This window comes from Lepidochelys olivacea (assembly GCF_965140295.1).
Source record: "Lepidochelys olivacea isolate rLepOli2 genome assembly, chromosome: 7".
NCBI classification, from domain to species: Eukaryota; Metazoa; Chordata; order Testudines; family Cheloniidae; genus Lepidochelys; species Lepidochelys olivacea.
The window spans coordinates 51,334,464-51,355,260 of NC_140417.1; the positions used below are offsets into that span (position 1 = coordinate 51,334,464).

Here is a 20,797-nt window from a genome sequence, read left to right on the forward strand (position 1 = left end):
AATCGCCATGAGTTTTCAAAGATCATGGCCAATGGCTCTGCAATCACATCCGCCAACTCCTTTAGCACTCTCGGATGCAATGCATCCGGCCCCATGGACTTGTGCATGTCCAGCTTTTCTAAATAGTCCCGAACCACTTCTTTCTCCACAGAGGGCTGGTCACCTCCTCCCCATGCTGTGCTGCCCAGTGCAGTAGTCTGGGAGCTGACCTTGTTCGTGAAGACAGAGGCAAAAAAAGCATTGAGTACATTAGCTTTTTCCACATCCTCTGTCACTAGGTTGCCTCCCTCATTCAGTAAGGGGCCCACACTTTCCTTGACTTTCTTCTTGTTGCTAACAAACCTGAAGAAACCCTTCTTGTTACTCTTAACATCTCTTGCTAGCTGCAACTCCAGGTGTGATTTGGCCTTCCTGATATCACTCCTGCATCCCCGAGCAATATTTTTATACTCATCCCTGGTCATTTGTCCAGTCTTCCACTTCTTGTAAGCTTCTTTTTTGTGTTTAAGATCAGCAAGGATTTCACTGTTAAGCCAAGCTGTTAACCTTCAGCAGTTACAGCTCACGGTGTTTCTGGGACAGCACTTCCTGTCTGTATGGCGACATTAGGTTTTAATTTTAAATTTCATCCTTTTCTCCTTTGTTTTAATCCACACGTTAATTCTTTGGGCTCAGGACATCAATGCTGGGTGATTTCCTGCTTGGGTGTCAAACCTCTTCCCTTTCCTTTGATCCACCAATGGGGATTGCCTTGTCAACTGTTCCTTTGCTTCTCTAGCCAACCCCCTGGGGCTTCTTCACATCTCTGCGGGTGTGTAGCACTTGGCTCCCAAATATTCACCCCAGGCCAGATCTTTAAAGGGTAAGAGCATCTTGGTGCTTTTGAAAATCCCACTGGCTGCCTACCTACCTTTTAAAAATTTGTCCCAAAGGGCATTACACTATCTTGTATGAAGCCCTTCTGAAAAGGCAAATTGCTACTGCCATTGTTACTGGAGAGAGGTATGCGATCGGCAGCCACGAGTGTTCAAAAATCACAAGTTTTACACCTGAAAGTCATGGAATTAAACAAACTAAATACATTGGTTTGGGGGGCTTGTATTTTACCTTTTTGTTCCTGAGCCTTTCGGTTGCACTAACTTTGTACTTTCTCTGTTCCCTCTTGCAAAGACACCATAGACCAAAAATGGGCATAAATTCCTATAACATCCAATTCCATTTTGGACTTCCAGGAACATATGTTCCCTCTCCCGTCCTCACTGAAAACTGATTAAAATCCTTATTTCTATAAGTAGTCCCCCCGTCCTGCAGACACTGGCATGCACACTAGCACTTTACTCTTGTTGTTTCATTTTGCTGCATACCTAAATGTTGATTTTTCTGCTGAATTGTTTATACTTTTCCTTGCATATTGTAATTTAATAGCTATTTATATATGCTACATATTGTGTTATGATACATTTCAGTATCATTCTGACAATTTTACTGCTCTACTGCCGAAAGCAAGGATTTTTAAGGTGAATTATGCTGTTACTCCTTTGTATTGGCTGCCTTTTGGAGAAACTAAAATGCTGTCTCTCCACTATGTTTGCAGTGGCTGTCAGTCCCAGCATATTAGAGACATGAGGTGGGTGAGAGAATAGCTTTGATTGGACCAACTTCTGCTGGGGAGAGAGACAAGCTTTCAAGCCACACAGAGCTCTTCTTCAGCTCTGGAAACCTACTGAGAGTGTCCTGGCTACATATAAGACTGAACAGATAGTTTTAGCATAAGTAGTGACACATATTGTAAGGAACCATTTAATGTAGAGTGGCCCAATAACACCCCTGTAGTCACAGGACACAAAGGGAGAGGGGATTGTTGTAATAAGCTATAAATCCAGTGTCTTTATTAAGACCACAATTTTTAGTGTCTAGCAAAGTTATGAACGTCAGCTCCCAGGCTCATCTTTTGAAGGAGTTGTGCAGGTTTCCTGTGTGGCTGAGGACTGAGAGGTCAGACATGGAGTGATCGCTGTGTGAGAAGTGTTCACCCACAGGTGGCAGACGGCATGTTTTTGTCCTTTGTCTTTTTCCTGTGCGAGTTCATTCCATAGAGATTGTCTGGTTTCACCTGTACAGCTGTTAGTGGGGCATGTAGAGCACTGGGTCTTCACAGGGAGATGCTAATGCGGGGTGGGTAAACTACGGCCCGGGGGCCGCATCCAGCCCTCCAGACTTTTTAATCTAGCCCTCAAGCTCCCACCGGGCAGCAGGGTCTGGGGCTTGCCCCACTCCGGCGCTCCAGCTGGGGAGTGGGGTCGGGGGCTTGCACCACTCCGCGTGGCTCCCAGAAGCAGCAGCATGTCCCCCATCCGGCTCCTACATGTAGGAGAAGCCAGAGGGCTCCGCACGCTGCCCCCACCCCAAGCGCTGCCCCCACAGCTCCCATTGACCGGGAACCGTGGCCAATGGGAGCTGCAGGGGTGGCGCCTGCTGTGGGCATGCCATGGAATCCCAGGGAAAGCCTGTGAAACTAAAGGAACTGACTGAGGCTTGTCTTAGTGAGGGTATGTCTCTAAGGTGTGACACTAAAGGTGTGAAGCCAGGCCATGCCGTGGGGATGCACTGCCCCGAACCCCTGTGTGGATGCTCTTGTTCAGGGGTGAAGTGCCCAGTGTCAGTCAGGCAGCCCTAGGAGGTTGGTGTCCATCTCCACCCACTGTTAATCATCAGGCCTGTGAGTATGTTGAACGTGGTAAAATGTCTCGTTCCCATGATGGGGGCTCCACTGGACTGGCCCCTCCCTGGTCACTGAGGTATAGCTTGCCAGGTGGAGCCTCTTCCCGCAGTCGCAGGCCCTCCCTCCCTCTGTCTCTGTCGCCGGGTCTGCGGCGCCCCAAGCTGCTGCTGCCTCTTGGTGACTCAGCCTCCGGCCAAGCCACTATAGCCCTTTTCCCTTCCAGGCACCAATCTCCCTCCCTGGCAGGCTCCCTTTCACTGCCCCAGTGCCACTCCTCAGTGGTTGGCAGGGCCTCGGGCCTACTCTCTGTTCTGGATTCTGACTCAGTGCCCCTCTGCTCAGCCGCCAAGGCCTGTTCCCTTTGAGCCCTCTCCTGCCACCTGGCCCTGCGCCTCTCTGGGGTTTGCTGACCCCCCCCCGGGGAGGGACTGTGGGCTACCTGGCCCTGTAGCCTTCAAGCCCTCCTCCCACTGCCCAGCGGGGACTGTGGCCTTCCCCAGCAGCCCCTGTCTTCATAGGTCCAGTCCAGCTGGTTCCTTGGGCTCCCTCCTTCAGCCACCTTCAGCTTCCCCTCCACAAGGGCCTCTTGGGGATTAGCTCTGCCAGGCATCGCACCCTCCTCTGGCAGTGTCTTCACCTGTCCTGGCTCACCTTGCAGCCCCTTTCGCCTCCGGCTGGCTCCCTACAGGGTTCCCCTTCTGGGGTTACCCAAAGCCCTTCCACACAAACAGCCTCAGGCAGTCTTCTGATGCCACATCTGCAGGGGCTGGCAGGGGAACCCGGCCCACCTGCTACTCCAGGGTCCAGTTCGGGGCCCCATACCTCGCAACTCTGGCTGCTCCCTGCAGCCCTTGCTCCTTCCCTGGACTTCTTCCTACAGCATCTGGTTTCTCTTCCCTCCCCACCCTTTACCCCTGGCTGTACCATCTCCAAACCCTCCTCCCAGGAATAGGCTGCTTGCTCTAGCCCCAACACCCCTCCCAGGGTGGGACTGCAGCGCCCGCGGGTGCCAACTTCCTGCTTGTATGGGCCAACCTGCTCCTTCCCAGCAGAGCCTCCTCTAATGAAATCCCTGCTCCCTGGCTCCTTCTCCGTGGGCAGCTGATTGGCTCCTTTGCCAGCTTTATTCCTCCAGGCCTTGTGTGGGGTGCACACAAGTACTCAGACTCCTGGAAATGCAGTCTGGAAGGGACCTTTTCAGGTCATCTAGTCCTGCTGCCTGCTACATATTACCTGTACCGTCCCTGACAGGTGTGTGTCCAACCTGCTCTTAAAAGTCTCCAGTGACGGAGACTCCGCAACCTCTCTGGGCAATTTATTCCAGTGCTTAAACACCCTGACAGGAAGTTTTTCCAAATGTCCAACCTAAACATCCCCTGCTGCAATTTAAACCCATTGCTTCTTGTCCTACCCTCGGACTAAGAAGAACAGTTTTTCTCCCTCCTCTTTGTAACAACCTTTTATGTACTTGAAAACTGTTATCATGTCCCCCCTCAGTCTTCTTTTCCAGACTAAAAAAAACTCCATTTTTGTCAATCTTCCCTCATAGGTCATGTTTTCTAGATCTTTAATCATTTTTGTTGCTCTTCTCTGGCCTTCTCCAATTTGTCCTCATCTTTCCTGAAATGTGGCACCCAGAACTGGACACAGTGCTCCAGCTGAGGCCTAGTCAGCGTGGAGTAGATCAGAAGAATTATTTCTTGTGTCTTGCTTACAGCACTCCTAATACATCCCAGAATGATGTTTGCTTTTTTTGCAACAGTGTGACACTGTTGAGTCATATTTAGCTTGTGATCCACTATGACCCCCAGATTCCTTTCTGCAGTTTTTCTTCCTCAGCAGTCGTTTCCCATTTTGTACATGTGCAACTGATTGTTCCTTCCTAAATGGAGTACTTTCCATTTGTCCTTTTTGAATTTAATCCTGTTTACTTCAGACCATTACTCCAGTGTGTTCAGATCATTTTGAATTATAATCCTGTCCTCCAAAGAATTTAGAACCCCTCCCAGCTCAGTGTCATTTGCACTTTTGATAAGCACGCTCTCCACTCCTGTAATGATGTTGCCCTTGATGGGACACTTCTGAAAGTACCAGTTCAGGACAAATTGCTTAGAGCAGGGCAGCTACAGCCCAAGGCTGGGGTTCTTTTGCACACCAAGGCAAACCAAACCAGCCAAACAGAGAAGACTTTGGTTTTACCCCACTGGCTAACCATAAGTCATACAAGCAATTCCCTTAGACACTCCAGTTTTCCAGTATCACCACCAGTGCCACTCATTATGGGGACAAATAGTTATGAAAACCAATACCCCAGTACAAGAAAAAAGGTTCTCTCGATCCTAAAGGACCAAACCCCAGATCCAGGTCAATATATAAATCAGATCTTACCCACAAATCACACTGTTGCCAATCCTTTAGAATCTAAAATCAAAAGGTTTATTCATAAAAGGAAAAAGATATAGATGAGAGCTAGAATTGGTTAAATGGAATCAATTACATACTGTAATGGCAAAGATCTTGGTTCATGCTTGTAGCAGTGATGGAATAAGCTGCAGGTTCAAATCAAGTCTCTGGAGTACGTCCACAGCTGGGATGGGTCATTCAGTCCTTTGTTCAGAGCTTCAGTTTGTAGCAAAGTCCCTCCAAAGGTCAGAAGCAGGATTAAAGACAAGATGGAGGAGGTGCAGCTTCCTTTTATAGTCTCTTCCCATGGAAGGACTCCCCTTTGTTCTGACTGAGGAAAATCACAGTAGGGAGATGGAGTCTGGAGTCACATGGGCAAGTCACATGTCCTTGCATGACTCAGTTTGCAGGCCAACGCCATTGTTTACATGTTAGTTTGAAAGGTCCCAGGAAAGCTCAGAAGTGGATTGGCGTCTCCCAAAGTCCATTGTCAGTTAAGTGTTTCTTGATTGGGCACTTACTGGGAACAGTCCTTTCTCAAGAAGCTGACTAAATGCTTCACTGAGGCTACTTAAAATCAAAACACATTGATATACAAGTACATAGCCAATATTCATAAATTCAACTACAAAAATGATACACACATTCAGATAGCATAACTATCCCCAGCAAATTATGACCTTTCCATAGTCACCTTACATGACAATCTTTGTACAATATTTGCTGCAAATATATAACAGTGGTGGCAACAATGATCTATACGGTCCAAGTTCATATTAATAACGTCACAACTCCATTATCTGTTATTAATGAAAACATTGAATAGTACCAGCTGCAGGACTGACCCTTGCAGGACCCCACTAGATGCACCCTCCCAGTATAACTACTCTTTGAGAATGGCTTTTCAGCCAATTGTGCACCCACATTATAGTAGTTTCATCTAGACCAAGGGTGGGCAAACTACGGCCCGTAGGCCGCATCTGGCCCACCAGGGCTTTGGATCCGGCTCGCAGGCGAGGGCAGCATGCGGAGCCCTCTGCCCTGCCTCCCCCAGGGGCCACAGGGACATGGCGCTGGCCGCTTCCAGGAGCAGTACGGGGCCCGGGGCAGGCAGGGAGCCTGTCTTAGCCCCTCTGCGCGCCGCTGCCACCCCGGAGCTGCTCAAGGTAAGCGGCGCCGGGCCGGAGTCTGCACCCTGAACCCCTCCTGCACCCCGCACTCTAACCCCCCACCTTGAGCCCCCTTCCGCACCCCTCCTGCATCCCAACCCCCTGCCCCAGCCCTACATTCTTGGCCCTGCATGCAATTTCCCCACCAGATGTGGACCTCGGGTCAAAAAGTTTTCCCACCCCTGAACTAGACCACATTCTCCTAGTTTGCTAATGAGAATGTCATGAGGGACTGGGTCAAAAGTCTTACTAAAGTCAAGATACATCAGTTCTACTGCTCCCCTCTTGTCCATTGGGCCAGGAACCCCGACGAAGCAGGAAGGCTGGTTTGCCGTGATTTGTTCTTGACCAATCCTTGCTGGTGATGCCTTAGCCCTGATCATCCTGGGTGTGCTCACAACGGGCTGGTTTGTTCATTTGCTCCAAGGAGCAACGAACGTGAGGCTGACTGGTTTATAATTCTCTCAACCTCTTTGTTCCTCTTTATGGAGACTTAGGGCTGGATTCGCAAAGGGCTTGGTGCTGATGTTCCAATTTTAGGCTCTGCTGCAGTTCCCCAAACTCCCACCAAATGCTGTAGGCACCTGAGCTCAGTCAGCGCCACGTTGTCAGGTCAATGCTCCCGTGGTGCCCCCGCTTCCACTCAGCATGGGCGTACTGCTGCCATGTTCCAGTGTCTGGGTTTCAGCGTCCCACTAACACACCCAAACAATTTGCTAACCAGGCAGATGGGGGCAATGCTCATGGGGCATGTGGGCCCGATCCGGTCAGTGTGCTCAGAGGCTGTGCGCTAGATAGGGCCCCACCGGACACTGGCTGGAGGAGAGGAGATGGGGCACCATCCACCTTGTAACTTCTTGCCCAATAGCTAGAGCACGGGCCCAGGGTGGGGGTGATCCCACCCCACCCCCCTCCAGCAGAAGGGTTTGAATAGGGCACTAACCCCAGGGCTACAAGGTGGATCTCATCCACTGCTGTGTATGGAGCCGCCTGACTCCAGAGGAGTCCCCATTCATGGATCACCAGGCTGAGCCTAATGTCTCCCTGCCCTGGGGAGTTAGCCACTGAACTCTGTGAGGGGTGGTACTTAGCATGCCCCATCCTGGGGGGGGAAGACCCCACCCAGCCTACTGGCATTTGGAAATCCCACTCTGAGCCTTCTCATTCTTGGCACAGAGAGCCTAGGTGCCCAACTCAGGCTCTGTGCACTGTGGGGTGTTCCCAAGGCTGGGTGCTGGGACACTGAGTGGACAGTGCCCCAGGCCCTCTGGGAATCAGCCCTGTTCCCCATGGCTAGAAACTGGGATTGCTGTGGTGTTAACATGGGGAACTGAGGCGCGGGGGCTGTTCTGCAGTAGAACTCTAGGGAGGATGAGGCCTGAGGAGACGCTGGGCAGCGGGCTCAGCAGGTAGTGGGCGTAGCAGGGAGCAGGCACAGCAGTCTCTGTGGGCAGCAGGCTCAGCGGGCGTAGCAGGGAGCGGGCGTAGCAGGGAGCGGGCGTAGCAGGCTCAGCGGGCTCAGTGAGTGCAGAAGGGAGTGGGCATAGCAGGGAGCGGGCGTAGCAGGCTCAGCGGGCTCAGGGAGTGCAGAAGGGAGTGGGCATAGCAGGGAGCGGGCGTAGCAGGCTCAGTGGACGCAGTGGGGAGTGGGCTCAGCAGGCTCAGTGGGCAGCTGGCTCAGCGGACACAGTGGGGAGTGGGCTCAGTGGGCAGCAGGCTCAGTGGGGAGTGGGCACAGAAGGTGCAGTGGGTAGCTGGCTCAGTGGGGAGTGGGCTCTGTGGGCACAGCAGGCTCAATGGGCAGCTGGCGCAGTGGGCAGTGGGCTCAGTGGGTGCAGCGGGGAGTGGGCACAGCAGGCTCAGTGGGCGCAGTGGGGAGCAGGCACAGCAGGCTCAGTGGGCAATGGGCTCGGTGGGCACAGTGGGGAGCAGGCTCAGCAGCAAGCGGGCGCACATGGGCCCCAAGGGTGGAAGAGCAAATTTGAAAACTCGACCAGTTTGTGTAGCAGTGATAGGGCGGGGTGGGGGGGCTATGTAAAGACCAAGGCCAGTTTCCTGCCTAGCATTCCCCAGCCTTTCCTGGCGCACCACATGACTCCGAAGCAGTGAACAGTGGTTATATGGGCCAGGATCAAATCTGCGATGGCAAGAGACAAACAGACAGACTGAGACCTGTCAGTTCTGCCGGATGCTCGCCCTGCGCTCTGACGCCATATTGGCCTTGCCCAGTCACACCCGCACACCTGGCAGAGGGCAGAGGCAGCAGACGGGCCCCCCATCAGTAGCTCGAACGGTAGTCATTTGTAACACAGCCCCTGGCTGGGCCCATCCTGTATGTGCACCCGGGGTCCCTCAGGGAGGTGGGGGGACCATTCTGTGCCAGGTCTCAGCCCAGCAGCTCTTCGGGGCATGGATGTGTGGGCCTGGCACCATGTCCTGCTGCAGTGCATGTGTCCCGGCCCTGGCATGGCTCTCAGAGCCTGGCAGCACCATGCCAAGAGCCTGTCATGGGGCAGAGTAGCCTAGCCCTGCCTGTGCCCAGCTGCCTTGCTCTGTGGGGGGTGCATCCCAGTCTGTACCCAGCTCCCTGGGCAGCGCCACTCCAGACTCCGATCTCTGCCAGCAGGAGCCTCTGAGCGCAGCCTTGGCCAAGCCGAAGATCAAAGCCATGGATGACCGAGGGTGCAGCTTGCACCTGGCCTTCCGGGCACTGCACGCCTTTGCTGCTGAGATGGGACAGCTGCCCCGGCCCAGAGCCCAGGTGAGGAGGGTCCTTGCCTGGAGGTCAGCCACCTCCGAGCCTTGTGCCCCCAGCCTGCATCCTGCCCCCACCTGCACCCCATCCCCGCCTGCGCCCAACTTGCACCTGTGCCCCACCCCCACCTGCATCCTGCCCCAGCCCTGGCCCGACTTGCACCTGTGCCCTGCCTGTGCCCCGCCCCTGCCTGGGTCCTGCCTCGCCCCCGCCTGACCTGTGCCCGTCCCTGCAGGCGGATGCCGAGAGGCTGCTGGAGCTGGCACGAGGCCTGACCGCACACCAGGAACTGCTAGATGAGGGGCTGGTGCGGACGTTTGCCCACGTGAGCGCAGGGGAGCTGAGCCCCATGGCTGCCCTCCTTGGAGGCCTGGCTGCCCAGGAGGTGCTGAAGGTGCGTGGCCAGGTTGGGGGGAGGTGGAGGACAGGGCGAGCCTGAGGCCCGGCTGCTGGCTTGGGAGGGGCAGAGCCACAGCAGGTGTCTGGGAAGTGGGGGAGGGTTGAGAGGGGGGTTTCCAGCCACTCAGACCTTGTGCCTGATGCCCTTGGGTGCTATCATATGCCAGTGTGGACCAGAATCACTGGGTTCCTGACATAGCCACCAGGTGGCGCCCCAATCCAAGCCAAACTGTCAAGCTGCAGCCCACCTTTGTGGGCGAATTCAAGGGGTGCCCTAGAGTGGGTTTCCTGGGGGATGGGGGGCGCAGCTGGGGCAGGAGGAGGCTGGGTTAGGCTGGGACTAATGTCTGGGAGGAGCTGGCTCCCTGGCAGCCACCTTCTACCCCAGTCCTGGTCTCCCTCAGCTGTGTGTAAGCGGGGGATTGATCCTACTTTCCTGGCTTATACACTATCCCGGTGGAATGGGTCCTCCCTCCCACTCCCTTTACCCAGAGGCCTGCCTGACCTTGAGAACACCCCTTCTACTCTCATGTGTGGCAGAGTCCTTATAACCCCAACAAAGCTGGGCCCAGGATTCCTGGGGGACTCGACCCCCAACCTTGTTGTGGTCACTTCAGGTAGGGGCTAGGGTGTCCCCACTCCAAGGTGCTCTCTCTGCACTGGATGGTTCCCTGACCCACTGATCATTATATACAGTTCAAAGCAAATACAATTTAATAAACAGCAATCAGTTAAAAAATAAGGAAAAAACAGGAAAGGTGAAAGGAAAACCTGTCACCCTGCTCTGTGGCATGGGGCCACCACAACCAGCCATCTCTGGAGAGTAAGGGAAGTTCACAATCTGTTCCTCATATGGCCCAGGGCTCCTGCCCAGGCCCTGGCTGTGTTGCAGGGATGCTGTGGGTTGGACACTTGCTCTGGCAGTTGCCACACGCCCTCAGGCTCTAGGTTGCAGGACCCTTCTTCCCAGCCTCAGCCCCCTGTTGGGGTTATGATCCCCCTCCCAGCTCTTCCCTGCACTGGGTCTTCTGCCCAGGGTCCCACGCACCTTCACTCTCTCCAGCTTCTCCCTGCATGCTGCTCCGAACAGCCCCAGCTTCAGCCCCAACACTGCTGCTGCTCTGCCTCCAGCCCCCTGGGCTGCTCCTCTGGCCCCTCTGGCTTTGGCTGGCGCGGCTCTGCTCCCAGCTCAGCCTGGTCCCCAGCTCTCTCCTTAGCTCAGCCCCACTCTGTTTCAGGCATCCCCAGTTCACCTGGAGGATGGGACCCTCTGCACTCCTGACTCCCTCATTAGCCTGCCCGCCCTGTCAATCAGGCTAACCCGGAGCATGGGTTCTCCCCATTGTCCCTGGGGACTGTCAGTCTCAGGGTCCTGATTTCCCATCGACCCTTCCCCTTCCTTTTGGTATTGGGAGCTAGCAACCAAAAAACCTCACTCAGTTTTAGTAAGGGGCTAACAGTTCCCTTACATCTGCAACGCCCCTCACTCCCGCCTGACAGCCCCCTGCTAGCCCAGCACTGGGCTCCCCTCAGCTCTACCAGTGCCTCTCACTCCCGCCCCACAGCCCCTGCTAGCACAGTTGTGGGCTCCCCCCAGCTCTGCCAGTGCCCCTGACTCCTGACCCACAGCCCCCAGCTAGCCCAGCTCTGGGCTCCTCCCAGATCCGCCCATGCCCCTCACTCCCTGACGGAGTCACCGGGCAATGCTCTGGAACTACTCCATACGAAGCCAGTCAGGACTCCAGGGGAGCATGCCTCCTCTCTGAGCGTACTGTCTCCAGGGCAAGAAGCTTACACAACTTCGACCTTCCTGTGTCTGACCTCGGAGCATTCAGCCTCCCCTTCCACACTGTGTGCTTCCTGCAGCGAGTCCCTGCAAAACAGTAAAGCTGACATAGGCTCAACAGTAAGACTCACGTACAACATAACGAGGGAAAATCCCCACTTCGTCACACTCCCGCCCCACAACCCCCTACTAGCCCCGTTCTGGGATCAGCCCACCTCTGCTGGTGCCCGTCACTGCTGACCCGCAGCCCCCTGCTAGCCCAGCCCTGGGCTCCCCCCAGCTCTGCCAATGCCCCTCACTCACGATCTGCAGCCCCTGCTAGCCCAGCCCTGGGCCTCCCGGTCTGCTGGTGCCCCTCAGTCCCGCCCCACAGCCTCCTGCTCGCCCAGCCCTGGGCTCCTCCCCAGCTTTACCGGTGCCCCTCACTCCCAACTCGCAGCCCCTGCTAGTCCAGCCCTTGGTTCCCCCCAGCTCTGCTAGTACCCCTCACTCCTAACCCGTAGCCTCTGGCTGTCCCAGTGCAGGTGCCCTAGTGAAGAGGAGCTAGTTGCTTCAAAGTAGGTTGCTGGGATGTGACAAGCAGGGCTCACGTGTGTGTAGTACTGCGGCTGGGCAGGGTCCCTGACTCCCTTATCTTGGGGACTGGCCTGCGTGCTCACAGGGAGCCAGTGGCAGGCCTGGGTGGGACCCAGGATCCTGATCCTGTTGTCTCTGAGCTACATCTGCACAAATGGCCAGCAGGTGGCATTACCCGCCGCAGTGCCATTGCAGTGGGGTCAGGGGTCTGGGGGTGCAGTCCCTCACAGCAGGATGGGATAGGAAGGTCTGGGGGTGCCCAGGTGCCTGTTCCCATGCCAGGCAGCTCTGCTCTGCTAGACACCTGTTGACACCGCTGGGCCTGGCACAGTGTGCTGGGTCCTCCTGTGGCAGCCAGCCCATGGTGCTGCTAGCTGCTCTGCTACCCAGCGCAGCTAGCCCTGCGCTACAGGCGGGCACTGGCCAGGCACTTGGGGTCCCAGGAGAACTGATGTTGCCTGTCTCGCTGTGCCCAGGCTGCCTCGGGGAAGTTCTTGCCGCTGGAGCAATGGCTTTACTTCGATGCACTGGAGTGCCTGCCCAAGCAGGGCACTACGCTGCTGACGGAGGAGTCCTGTGCCCCGGTGAGTGCCGTGCCCACTGCCGCCCACTGATGGACACAGCCTGAGAGCTACTGGCTCTGGGGCCGGGCCCCTCACCCAGCCCTGTGCAGGGATAGGGTTCCTAGGTGTCCAGTTTTTGACTGGAACGCCCAGTCGAAAAGGGACCCTAGCGGGTCACTAAAAGTCCAGTTGGCACCCCCCTCCCACACCCCAACCCTCTGCACCTGAGCCTCCCCCCACACTCCAAATCCCTCGGCCACAGCCTGGAGCCCCCTCCTGCACCCCAAACCCCTCATCCTTGGCCCCACCTCAGAGCCCACACCCACAGATGGAGCCCTAACCCCCTCCTGCACCACAACCCCCTTCCCCAGCCTGGGGAAAATGAGCAAGTGAGCAAGGGTGGGGGACAGCGAGTGATGGAGTGAGTGGGGGATGGAGTGAGTGAGGGCAGGGCCTCAGAGAAGTTACAGGGCAGAGGTGGGGCCTCAGGGCAGGGCAAGGGTATTTGGTTTTCTGCAATCAGAAAGTTGGCAACCCTATGAGTGGAGCCGGCTGGGGGAGGAGCAGGGTGGGCCCTGGTGAATGGGGTCAGTGTGGGGAGCCCGCTGGGGGAGGGGCACTGTGTGGGAAGCTGGTTGGGAGAGGGGTGCTCTGAGGGAGCTGATGTCAATCTGTCCCTCTGCTCTAACAGCGTGGCAGCCGCTATGATGGGCAGATCGCTGTGTTCGGGGCTGACTTCCAGGAGAGGCTGGGCCGGCAGAAGTACTTTGTGGTGAGCAGGTTGGGAGAGGGGCCAGGAGGTGGGGCAGAGGGCTAGGGGGCAGAGTGGGTGAGGCAGGGCGCTCAGGGCAGGACCATGCTGACCCCACCTCCTCCCCCTAGGTGGGAGCCGGAGCTATTGGCTGTGAGCTGCTGAAGAACTTTGCAATGATTGGGCTGGCGGCTGGCAAGGGCGGGAGCATCACCGTGACGGACATGGACACCATCGAGCGCTCCAACCTCAGCCGGCAGCTGCTCTTCCGCCCGCGGGATGTGGGTGTGAGTGGGGCGAGGGCCGGGCAAGGCCTTGACTATGGTCTAATCACACAAATCCAAAAGCCCTGCCCCGCCCCTTTCCCTGAAGCCCCGCCCCGCCCCTTCTCCGAAGTCCCGGGCCACTCACTACATGTTGCTCGCTGTCCCCCACCCTCACACATGTTCACCAGGCTGGGACAGGGGGGTGGGGTGCAAGGGGGTGTGTGGGCTCTGGGCTGGGGCTGAGGGGTTCGGAGTGTGGGAGGGGGCTCTGGGGTGAGCCTGGGCAGGAAGGGATGCGGGGTGCAAACTCCAGCCAGCGGGAGCTGCAGAGTCAGCTCTTGCGGCAGGGGCAGTGCATGAAGACCCCCTGCCCCCACCCCAGGGACATGCCGACCACTTCCGGGAATGGTGCGGAGCCAGGGCAGGCAGGGAGCCTGCCTTGGCCCTGCTGTGGTGCCAGATTTTTAGCACTTAAAATCTCCCAGTTTGGCTTCAGTAGCCTCCAGGAGACTGAGCCCGATTCCAGGAGACTCCCTTTGAAACCGGGATGGTTGGCAACCCTAGCCCTTGACACCCCTCACTCCTGACCCGGAGCCCCTGCTACCCCAGCCCTGGGCTCCCCCCAGCTCTGCCAGTGCCCCTCACTTCCGACCAGCAGCCCCCTGCTGCCCCAGCCCTGGGCTCCCACCTCTCTGCTGGTGCCCCACACTCCTGATCTTCAGCCCCCTGCTGCCCCAGCCCTGGGCTCCCCACAGCTCTGCCAGCGCTCTGCACTCCTGACCCTAAGCCCCTACTGGGCGGTTCTGCGTGAGGGATGAGGATGGGTGGGTCTGAGGGAAGGGGAGAGGGAGTGCAGCCTCCTGCCTGGCTCTGACTCTTGCCCTTTGCCCCCTGCCTGGGCCCAAGGGGGCCCTGGTGAGGGGTCGAGCACCAGCCAGGGGCACTGACTTTCCACAGCCTGGTCTGTTATCCTCACTGCCACTGGCTCTGGGCCCAGAAGGGGTCTGTGGAGCTGGCAAAGAACAAGGGAGCAGCCCAGCCTGGCCCAGCACCTGGGCTGGGGTCTCCCTGGGAGGTGCAGCACTGTTGGGGGTGAGGCTTCCTGGTCTCCCCTCTGCTCATGGCTCCCATGGCCCTTGCAGAAGCTGAAATCAGAGACGGCGGCGGCAGCTGTACGGCGCATGAACCCCATGACCAGGGTGACAGCCCAGCCGCACCATGTGGGGCCCGACACGGAGACACTCTACGGGGACGACTTCTTCACGGCCCTGGATGGCGTGGCCAATGCTCTGGACAGCATGCAGGCCCGTGAGTGCCCGGACACTGCCACAGGCAGCCTGGCCCTGAGCGCCCGGGGCCAAGCCCCCTGCCACATACTGCCACTGCCCTTGCCCCACACCCCGCCATGCCACATGCCTGTGTCCCCACGCCCACTGCCACATTCCCACACCTCTGCCACACCCACCCACATCGCCACACGCCCCGCGTGGTGCAGAGACTGGCCTGGGACAGGCACTGAGAAGAGGCTGCTGCTTCCTTCTCTAGCCTTGGCTCAGTCTCTGCTCTGCCTCCCTTGGCTGGGGCATCTCCTGGGGATCTCTGCTGGGCGGAGCTTCCTGAGATCTCATCCAGAAGGCAGTGCCTCCCGGGGGGCTAGCAGGATGCACCCCAGGGCCCTGCTCTCTAGCTGCTCCAGAGGCTACCTGGACAGGGGGAGGGGCAGAAGTGGAACATCTCCCTGATCGGCCACTCTTTTCCCATAGGGGCCTATGTGGACGGCCGCTGCATCCGCTACCTCAAGCCCCTGCTGGACTCGGGCACTGAGGGCACCAAGGGCCACGTGCAGGTCATCGTGCCCTATCTGACACAGCCGTTCGGGAGCTCCGTGGACCTCACGGAGTCGGCCGTGCCCCTGTGCACCCTGCGCCACTTCCCCAGCACCATCGAACACACCCTACAGGTGGCCATCCCTCCGCGTCTGGAACCTGGGCTCTCTCCACCCTGAGCCTCTTCCTGGCCCCTCCCCATTCCCAGCCTGGCCCACTCCTGTCCAGAGATTGGGCTCTCCCCAACCCTGGCCTGGGCCTGGCCCCTCCCTGCATCCTGAGGTTAGGCCCAGCCCTTCCTCCCTGCCCCAGACCTGAACCCCCTCAAATCTGTGCCCTGACCCCAGCCAGTGCCTTCCCCGACCCCAGCTGCCCAGCAGATTCCCGCCCTATTGCGAAGTCCAGGAGCCAGTGGCCAGGCTAGGGGCTCCGATGCAGGCCCAGGCCATCCAGGGCCCAGCGAGGGCAGGGGTGACTGTGCCTGGGGCCAGGCTGGGGGACAGGGGAGCACTCTGACCTGCAAGGTGGCTCTCCGGGCACTGTCGTTCCCAGCCCCTTGCTGGGCCTCTGGCCTGCTTATTTGGCAGAGGAAGGGGCTGTCAGGGGTCTGCTGGCCAGACCTTCCTGCTTCCCAGCCCTCACATTGCCCCTCCTACCCACATGCTGCCCCACGCCGACACAGCCCCTTGGACTCGCAGCCCCCGCACACACCGTGCACGACCCAGGCCCTGCCCAGCTCCCTGTCTCGGGGCCTGGCACTAGGCCTGGGGGGCTGCAGGGGCTGTCGCCTGGCCCCCTGCTAGAAACCCCTGCCCTGGCCACCTGCCCCTGCTCCCGTCCCACAGCTGGGGCTCTGAGGGCCCAGCAGCCAGAGCATATGGCCCTCAGCATGGGCCGTGCCAGGAGGCAGCATGGGGGTCCTGCCCACGCCCTGATGGGAGTGGGTGGGAGTGGGGCGACCCCAGCCTGTGTGTAACTCACCCCCTCTCCCACAGTGGGCCCGGGATGAGTTTGATGGGCTCTTCAAGGTGCCTGCGGAGAATGTCAACAAATACCTGGAGTGAGTGTGGGCTGGAGGGGGCTGTAGAGTGGCTCTGGGGGATGGAGGTTTGGTGGCTAAAGGGAGCTGTGGGGGTTGGGGGGCTGAGGAGGGAGCTGTGGGGCAGGGGTTGGGCAGCTGATGGTGCCTCTGGGGGGTGGGGCGGCTGAGGGGAGGTGTGGGGGTTGGGGACTGAGGGGGATTCTGGGGGGCAGGGATTGGGCAGTTGAGGGGTTCACTGAGGATTTGGGGGGCCAGAGGGGGGTTCTGACATTGGGGCCTGTCTGTGGTCTCCGTGGCCCAGTGGCTCACATGTACCAGGGCTCAGGGGCCAACCTGGAAGGGCCCAAGATGTTTGGGTTCTCTCTGGGTGGGTGACCCTCCCCCCACCCGGGCCCTGGCTCTGGCACTGTGCTGTGCAATGTGTGTGTGGGGGGGGCTCGGCCTGACACTGCCCTGTACCCACAGGGACCCAGCCTTCCTGGAGGGACAGTGGACGACGCAGGATCTGGAGGGGTTGCGAAGCAGCCTGCAGGAGAAGCCGCGCAGCTGGCAGGACTGTGTGTGCTGGGCCAGGCAGCACTGGGAGAGCCTCTATCGCCACGCCATCCTAAACCTGCTGCATGCTTTCCCGCCCAGCCACGTGAGCAGCACTGTGGACACCCCGGGCTCTGATCCCCCTGGTTCAGTATCCGTGGTCTCTGATCCCCCTGGCTTGGTGCCCCGGGCTCCCATCCCCCCAGCCTCAGTACTCTGGGTTCCCATCCCCACGGCACAATGCCTTGGGCTCCAATCCTCCCAGCTAAATATTCCTGGCTCCGATCCCCCGAGCTCAGTGCCGCAGGTTCCCATCCTCCCCTGGCTCAGTGCCCATGGGCTCCCATCCCCCTGTAACGATGCTACCTTTGGTGGGACACTTCTGAGAGTATCAATTTAGGACAAAAAGAAAAGGAGTACTTGTGGCACCTTAGAGACTAACAAATTTATTTGGGCATAAACTTTTGTGAGCTACAGATTCACTTCATCAGATGCAGTCTCTAAGGTGCCACAAGTACTCCTTTTCTTTTTGCAAATACAGACTAACACGGCTGCTAATTCAGGACAAATTGCTTATAGCAGGGCAGTTACAGCCCAAAGCTGGTGTTTCTCCACTTCTAAGGCAAACCAAGCCAGACAGACAGAGAAGACTTTGGTTTTACCCCACTGGCTAACCATAAGTCATACAAGCAATTCCCTTAGACACTCCAGTTTTCCAGTATCACCACCAGTGCCACTCATTATGAGGACGAATAGTTATGAAAACCAATACCCCAGTACAAGAAAAAAGGTTCTCTCGATCCTAAAGGACCAAACCCCAGATCCAGGTCAATATATAAATCAGATCTTACCCACAAATCACACTGTTGCCAATCCTTTAGAATCTAAAATCAAAAGGTTTATTCATAAAAAGGAAAAAGATATAGATGAGAGCTAGAATTGGTTAAATGGAATCAATTACATACTGTAATGGCAAAGATCTTGGTTCATGCTTGTAGCAGTGATGGAATAAGCTGCAGGTTCAAAGCAAGTCTCTGGAGTACATCCACAGCTAAAATGGGTCATTCAGTCCTTTGTTCAGAGCTTCAGTTTGTAGCAAAGTCCCTCCAAAGGTCAGAAGCAGGATTAAAGACAAGATGGAGGAGGTGCAGCTTCCTTTTATAGTCTCTTCCCATGGAAGGGCTCCCCTTTGTTCTGACTGTGGAAAATCACAGTAGGGAGATGGAGTCTGGAGTCACATGGGCAAGTCACATGTCCTTGCATGACTCAGTTTGCAGGCCAACACCATTGTTTACATGTTAGTTTGAAAGGTCCCAGGAAAGCTCAGATGTGGATTGGCGTCTCCCAAAGTCCATTGTCAGTTAAGTGTTTCTTGATTGGGCACTTACTGGGAACAGTCCTTTCTCAAGAAGCTGACTAAATGCTTCACTGAGGCTACTTAAAATCAAAACACATTGATATACAAGTACATAGCCAATATTCATAAATTCAGCTACAAAAATGATACACACATTCAGATAGCATAACTATCCCCAGCAAATTATAACCTTTCCATAGTCACCTTACATGACAATCTTTGTACAATATTTGCTGCAAATATATAACAGTGGTGGCAACAATGATCTATACGGTCCAAGTTCATATTAATAACGTCACAATTCCATTATCCGTTATTAATGAAAACATTGAATAGTACCAGCTGCAGGACTGACCCTTGCAGGACCCCACTAGATGCACCCTCCCAGTATAACTACTCTTTGAGAATGGCTTTTCAGCCAATTGTGCACCCACATTATAGTAGTTTCATCTAGACCAAGGGTGGGCAAACTACGGCCCGTAGGCCGCATCTGGCCCACCAGGGCTTTGGATCCGGCTCGCAGGCGAGGGCAGCATGCGGAGCCCTCTGCCTTGCCTCCCCCAGGGGCCACAGGGACATGGCACTGGCCGCTTCCAGGAGCAGCACGGGGCCAGGGCAGGCAGGGAGCCTGTCTTAGCCCCTCTGCGTGCCGCTGCCACCCCGGAGCTGCTCAAGGTAAGCGACGCCGGGCCACAGTCTGCACCCTGAACCCCTCCTGCACCCCGCACTCTAACCCCCCACCTTGAGCCCCCTTCCGCACCCCTCCTGCATCCCAACCCCCTGCCCCAGCCCTACATTCTTGGCCCTGCATGCAATTTCCCCACCAGATGTGGACCTCGGGTCAAAAAGTTTTCCCACCCCTGATCTAGACCACATTCTCCTAGTTTGCTAATGAGACTGTCATGAGGGACTGGGTCAAAAGTCTTACTAAAGTCAAGATACATCAGTTCTACTGCTCCCCTCTTGTCCATTGGGCCAGGAACCCCGACGAAGCAGGAAGGCTGGTTTGCCGTGATTTGTTCTTGACCAATCCTTGCTGGTGATGCCTTAGCCCTGATCATCCTGGGTGTGCTCACAACGGGCTGGTTTGTTCATTTGCTCCAAGAAGCAAAGTGAGGCTGACTGGTCTGTAATTCTCTCATCCTCTTTGTTCCTCTTTATTGGGCACTTACTGAGAATAGTCCTTTCTCAAGAAGCTGACCAAATGCTTCACTGAGGCCACTTAGAATCAAAACACATTGATATACAAGTACATAGCCAATACTCATAACTTCAACTACAAAAATGATACACACATACAGACAGCATCATCATAACCTTTCCATAGACATCTTACTGGACCTCCTTTGTATAAGATTTTGTGCCACTCTAGGACTTTGATTGCAGCAATGATCTGTACAGTCACAGTTCATGTCAATAACATCACACCCCCCGGCTCAGTACCTCATGCTCTGATCCCCCCTGTTCAATGCTCCGGGCCCTGATTCCTCAGGCTCTGATACCACTGGCTCAATGCCCCAGGCTCCCATCCCCCCTTGCTCAGTGCCCTGGACTCCCATCCCCTCAGATCAATGCCCCTGGATCCGATCTCCCCTGGCTCAGTGCCCTGGGTCTCTGATCCCCCTTGTTGTGTACCCCAGGCTCCGATCCCCACCCCTCAGTAGCCCCCGGCTTGGTACCCCGGGCTCCTATCCCCTCTGGCTCTGATCCCTCTGGGCTCCAATCACCCCCGCAGGGCCTCCAGGCTCAGTACACCAGGCTCTGTCCCCTGCACTTCTCATGGATCTGGTCCCCACCTGAACTCCTGGGCTCTCACTGCCCCCGGGCCTCTATCCATCCACCTCTTGACACCCTCCTAACCCTTTGGCCCCTGTCTCCCGGCCCCCCCCACACCGTCAGCCCACCCTTCTGCAGGGCCCCTTGGGCCTGCAAGTCCCTGCTGCACATCCCACAATGGAGCCTCAACCCCCTGGTCCTTGTGACCTGCCCTGGAGTTGCACACAGGGAGGGGAGCCTCCATTGGCTGGGCCCCTCCCTGGCCCTGGCCTGACCCCTGGCTTCCCCTGTCCCCAGGAGACCAGCCCTGGGGTCCCCTTCTGGGCAGCGCCCAAGAGATGCCCCCGGCCCCTGGAGTTTGACTGCGACAATGTAAGTGGGGAGCAGTCAAGGGTGCCTGCGAGTGGGGGGTGGGGCCAGTGGTGGAGCCAGGACCCATGCTGGGGGGAGCTCTGTGCTGGGGCTAGTGGATGAGGCGTGGCCCCTGTCGGGGGGTGCCTGTGTGAGAGTTTGGGTTATGGTGACAGAGGCCCATGGGGAGGGACCTGTGTTAGGGGCGGGGCTCATGTTGGGGGTGAGACTATGAGGGGCAGGATCTATGCTTGGGGCAGGAGCTGGGGGGCCCGGAGGCAGGTGGGTGGGTGTGGTCGGGCGATGGCACCAGGTGTGAGCGGGTGGGTGAGGGCAGCAGGCGTGGGTGGTTGGACGTGGGTAATGATGCAGGGTACAGGCAGGCGGGTGGATGATGGCGCAGGGCGATGGTGGGTGGCCGATGGCGCCGGGGGTGGATGGGTGACAGTGCAGGGTACAGGCAGGTGGGTGGATGATGGCACTGGGTGATGATGGGTGGGCGATGGCCCCGGGCATGGGCA

General features: G+C 57.1%; 1 protein-coding gene across 5 annotated transcripts in view; it reads left to right on the forward strand.

The window, feature by feature from the left end:
• UBA7 (ubiquitin like modifier activating enzyme 7) overlaps positions 1-20,797 on the forward strand; it is a 45,367-nt gene that overhangs the window by 10,833 nt on the left and 13,737 nt on the right. For 3 of the 5 annotated variants that reach the window (XM_084634785.1, XM_084634789.1, XM_084634788.1), the window contains 10 exons: positions 8,921-9,055; positions 9,285-9,443; positions 12,287-12,394; positions 13,065-13,145; positions 13,256-13,411; positions 14,533-14,698; positions 15,154-15,350; positions 16,212-16,276; positions 16,724-16,898; positions 20,223-20,297. In XM_084634785.1, coding sequence (XP_084490911.1) covers positions 8,921-9,055; positions 9,285-9,443; positions 12,287-12,394; positions 13,065-13,145; positions 13,256-13,411; positions 14,533-14,698; positions 15,154-15,350; positions 16,212-16,276; positions 16,724-16,898; positions 20,223-20,297 — 1,317 coding nt within the window. The remainder of the gene's footprint in view (positions 1-8,920; positions 9,056-9,284; positions 9,444-12,286; positions 12,395-13,064; positions 13,146-13,255; positions 13,412-14,532; positions 14,699-15,153; positions 15,351-16,211; positions 16,277-16,723; positions 16,899-20,222; positions 20,298-20,797) is intronic. The other 2 variants (XM_084634786.1, XM_084634787.1) reach the window with 2 other exon arrangements.